Genomic DNA, 3,038 nt, shown 5'->3' with positions numbered 1-3,038 from the left:
ATAGTGCTGGTATGTAGAACATCTACTGCTGGTCAAGGCTTTATGCCCACTGAGGCCGTAACGAGAAATCAGTCTACTAAGGATGTCATTAACTTCATCATAGGGGAAGGGGCGAAGGTCCATCCATCACTGACCCTAGCAGACATGGGAACCAAAGGTAGGTGCTGCTGCTCATCGTAGTAGTAGTAGCATGGTGAGAGTATAGCAGTAGGCATGGGACTTGTGGTATCGACCGACATGAAAGCTGGTACAGCTATGATAACGATACCGAGGAAATCGAAGGTCCTCATCAACATCGACACAGCATGTGATGATCCTGACTTCGGCAAGGGTCGGTCATCCATGCTCTGTATGTCGTATATATGACTATGTTCAGTGATATGTTACCTCAAGGGAGCTGGACTGGACGAAAGAGGTTGTCTCGCGTTCTGGCTTGTATTGCAGAAACTGGTACATGCTATCGGACTGGTCTCTTGTGGATAGGTTGGTGTCTTAGGCTTCCACTCGGAGTTCTAAAGTGAAGACCAGGTGGTGTCCCTATGCAGCTGTGCTCCCTACCGCCCAGAAATTGAGGTGATGCTCAGTGAAGGGGAAAAGCCTGGCAGGATAGTTCCTCAGGGACCATCCTTTACTATTAGATGATTCTGGAGTGTCTGCTATCGCCAACACAGCTCTACATGCATCAGTTACTTCAATGAAGGAGAACACGTTGAGACAGCTTGGGTATTGGACAGATTTCTGACTGCGAGTATGCTGGCCCTCAGGCATATACTAGAGATATTAAGCGCTCTTGAAGTGAAGGACGAGGGGCCTGTCGATACGTTCATTCGACATACTAAGATCAAACAGTTGTGGTTATGGGCACATGCTGTACTATTGAGTCGAAGTGGATTCGGCCTCAGTGGGGAGCCTGGGGACTCTGGTGTTATGGCAGGCGAAGGTATCACAGTACTCTCCATGGTAATAATCGTTATTATAGGCCTACTCATGATACCGTTGGTGGACTTCGCCAACCATGATAGCAGTGGTGGCAATGCTGAGATCCGTATACAGCATGCATCTACGGGTTGGTTTGGAGGTACTACTAGCACTGTAGTCTGCAGGCTTCTAATGAGAAACAGGCTCATCGGAAAGCATCTCCTTGGTGGCCAAGCGTGACACTAAAGCTGGGGAGGAGGTAGTAGTGCGTCCAATGAGGATAGAAGTACCATTGTAGATTCTTATATCGTATACTGGTGGCGATATACTCTCTGCTGAACAGAGCATATTCACCTACGGTTTCCGTATGGATCGCCTGGGTGCTCCCGACAAGTTCGCGGTACTCTGCTTACTCTTATTCTGTGGCCTCTTCACCGCTTTGGTAGGTGCCGACTGTGAGCAAGCCTGACGGTAGTGATATGAGGGATGTAATCCGACGACTGGTTCATATGGACGTAGCAAAGGACGAGGCAGATGTTATTACTATACAGAGGGATACGTAGTGTTCTACACTTTTCTCTAGTATACATGCTCCCATAAGGTATCCTGAGGCTCTTGTTGCATACATGTGTATTGATATACTAGCTGAAAAAAGAGGTAAATTGGAGAGTTTATGCCAGGCATATTCTAATGCTGAGCGGCAAGAAGGCATGCCACCACAGGTACATTCTGGGTAGTACTTCAGTGAAGACTCATCTTTTTAGGTGCGGATTCTTTTATCAGCAGTTAGGGGCGAGGCCGAGAAAAGGGCCGAATCATTGCTCGCGCGCTGGTTACAATCACTCGATATTAACCGCTCGGTCGTCGACATTAACAAAATGTAAGAGTGTGAGGATGAACGTCGTAGTGTAGTAGTTTACAGAACTAGGTACAGAGAGTATCACGATGATTTGGTAGAGGCAGTCGAGTCGGTGGTCATGCTATTGCACAAGTGAAAAGCATGTTGTTTCAATATAGTTTCCAGTTATGATCATTGTTGCAGTGTACATAGTCATTTGGACGAAAAACGAAATAAATGCAATATAATGATGCACTTTAACACAAAGCCTAATAAATAGGGAGAATACGGCAAAGTATAGCAGAGAATGAATTTTCTAAATATTACGCGGGTAAACTCATTTTTTCCAAGGCGCGCTTTCTATCTGCTACTGTCGTGGCGTTATCATCACTTCTTTGGAAGAAGTGTGTCTAAATGAAACCATAATGGAATCGGCTGCTACTTCTATGATACTTCGTATAATACCTTACAAAGGGCCTCATACTCTCTGAGTTGATTCTTGAAACCTTCGTGGGGAGCACAGCAATGCCGTCGTGTTAGAATATAAGCGAGCGTTTCGTCTGTGCTAAGACCGTATCTGTTTCTCAATCTCAATGCCACACTAACACAGACTTCACCTTGCTATTATGTAAGCAGCCACAAGAGTAGATGAACGTGAAAGGCCTGCATTACCGTGCACCTATTTACCACAATGGTTCGATCCAACATCCTGAAGACTGCCACTACTAGTATCTTGTGTGATGGACTAGATGATAAAACTGAATTGATGAATTCACTGACGGGCTTGAAGTGTCGTATCATATTCTCGAAGGGCGAGTCTCGGGCATCGATAGTGAGGTACTGATCAAATTAGTGATAGATGTGACTAAGAACGTCATCTTACTCTTATGCCATCATCCACGAATTTCTCTCTCAAAAAACGACTCTCCTCGACACTCCGGACGACGACGATCTGTGTGAGACCACCTGGGTGAGGATGTGAACGTCGCGCATGCCTACATGGGTGATTCCGACCCGCCGTAGAACATCGAGATCACGAGCGCAACCGAACGGGCCGAGGTAGAGGTTGGGGAGTATCTCCTGGGCCTACATGACTCAGTAGAACAGGGTTAGACACGAATGGCGATCATCATTACCTCACGTTTCATATCGTAGTCCCATACCTTTACTGGTGGTAGGAAGGGAAAGTCATCGGACATTTCATGAGCCTTGACGAGTAGATAATGCGCTGGTACATCTCGATTACAGAGACTAGCGCGAGATATTACAGTTTCTCGCGCGC

General features: G+C 46.4%; 2 protein-coding genes across 2 annotated transcripts; one reads left to right on the top strand and one right to left on the bottom strand.

Moving 5' to 3' along the window:
* Positions 1 to 42: 42 nt before the first annotated feature.
* Pmar_PMAR005545 (hypothetical protein) lies at positions 43 to 1,913 on the top strand (the record flags this gene model as incomplete). Its single annotated transcript, XM_002782214.1, has 13 exons — positions 43 to 157; positions 212 to 331; positions 377 to 450; positions 497 to 573; positions 619 to 723; positions 765 to 940; positions 980 to 1,078; positions 1,122 to 1,177; positions 1,217 to 1,318; positions 1,365 to 1,477; positions 1,520 to 1,640; positions 1,683 to 1,798; positions 1,847 to 1,913. The coding sequence occupies 13 exons, from the start codon at positions 43 to 45 to the stop codon at positions 1,911 to 1,913; spliced, it is 1,341 nt and encodes a 446-aa protein (XP_002782260.1).
* Positions 1,914 to 2,079: 166 nt separating this feature from the next.
* Positions 2,080 to 2,955, bottom strand: Pmar_PMAR005544 (ser/thr/tyr interacting protein, putative; the record flags this gene model as incomplete). Its single annotated transcript, XM_002782213.1, has 4 exons — positions 2,080 to 2,166; positions 2,640 to 2,708; positions 2,756 to 2,842; positions 2,893 to 2,955. 4 exons carry the CDS (start codon positions 2,953 to 2,955, stop codon positions 2,080 to 2,082), a joined length of 306 nt encoding a protein of 101 aa, XP_002782259.1.
* Positions 2,956 to 3,038: the final 83 nt, after the last annotated feature.

The sequence above is a fragment of the Perkinsus marinus genome (assembly GCF_000006405.1).
Source record: "Perkinsus marinus ATCC 50983 genomic scaffold scf_1104296939916, whole genome shotgun sequence".
NCBI classification, from domain to species: Eukaryota; Perkinsozoa; order Perkinsida; family Perkinsidae; genus Perkinsus; species Perkinsus marinus.
This window is presented reverse-complemented; position numbering and strand designations above follow the sequence as displayed.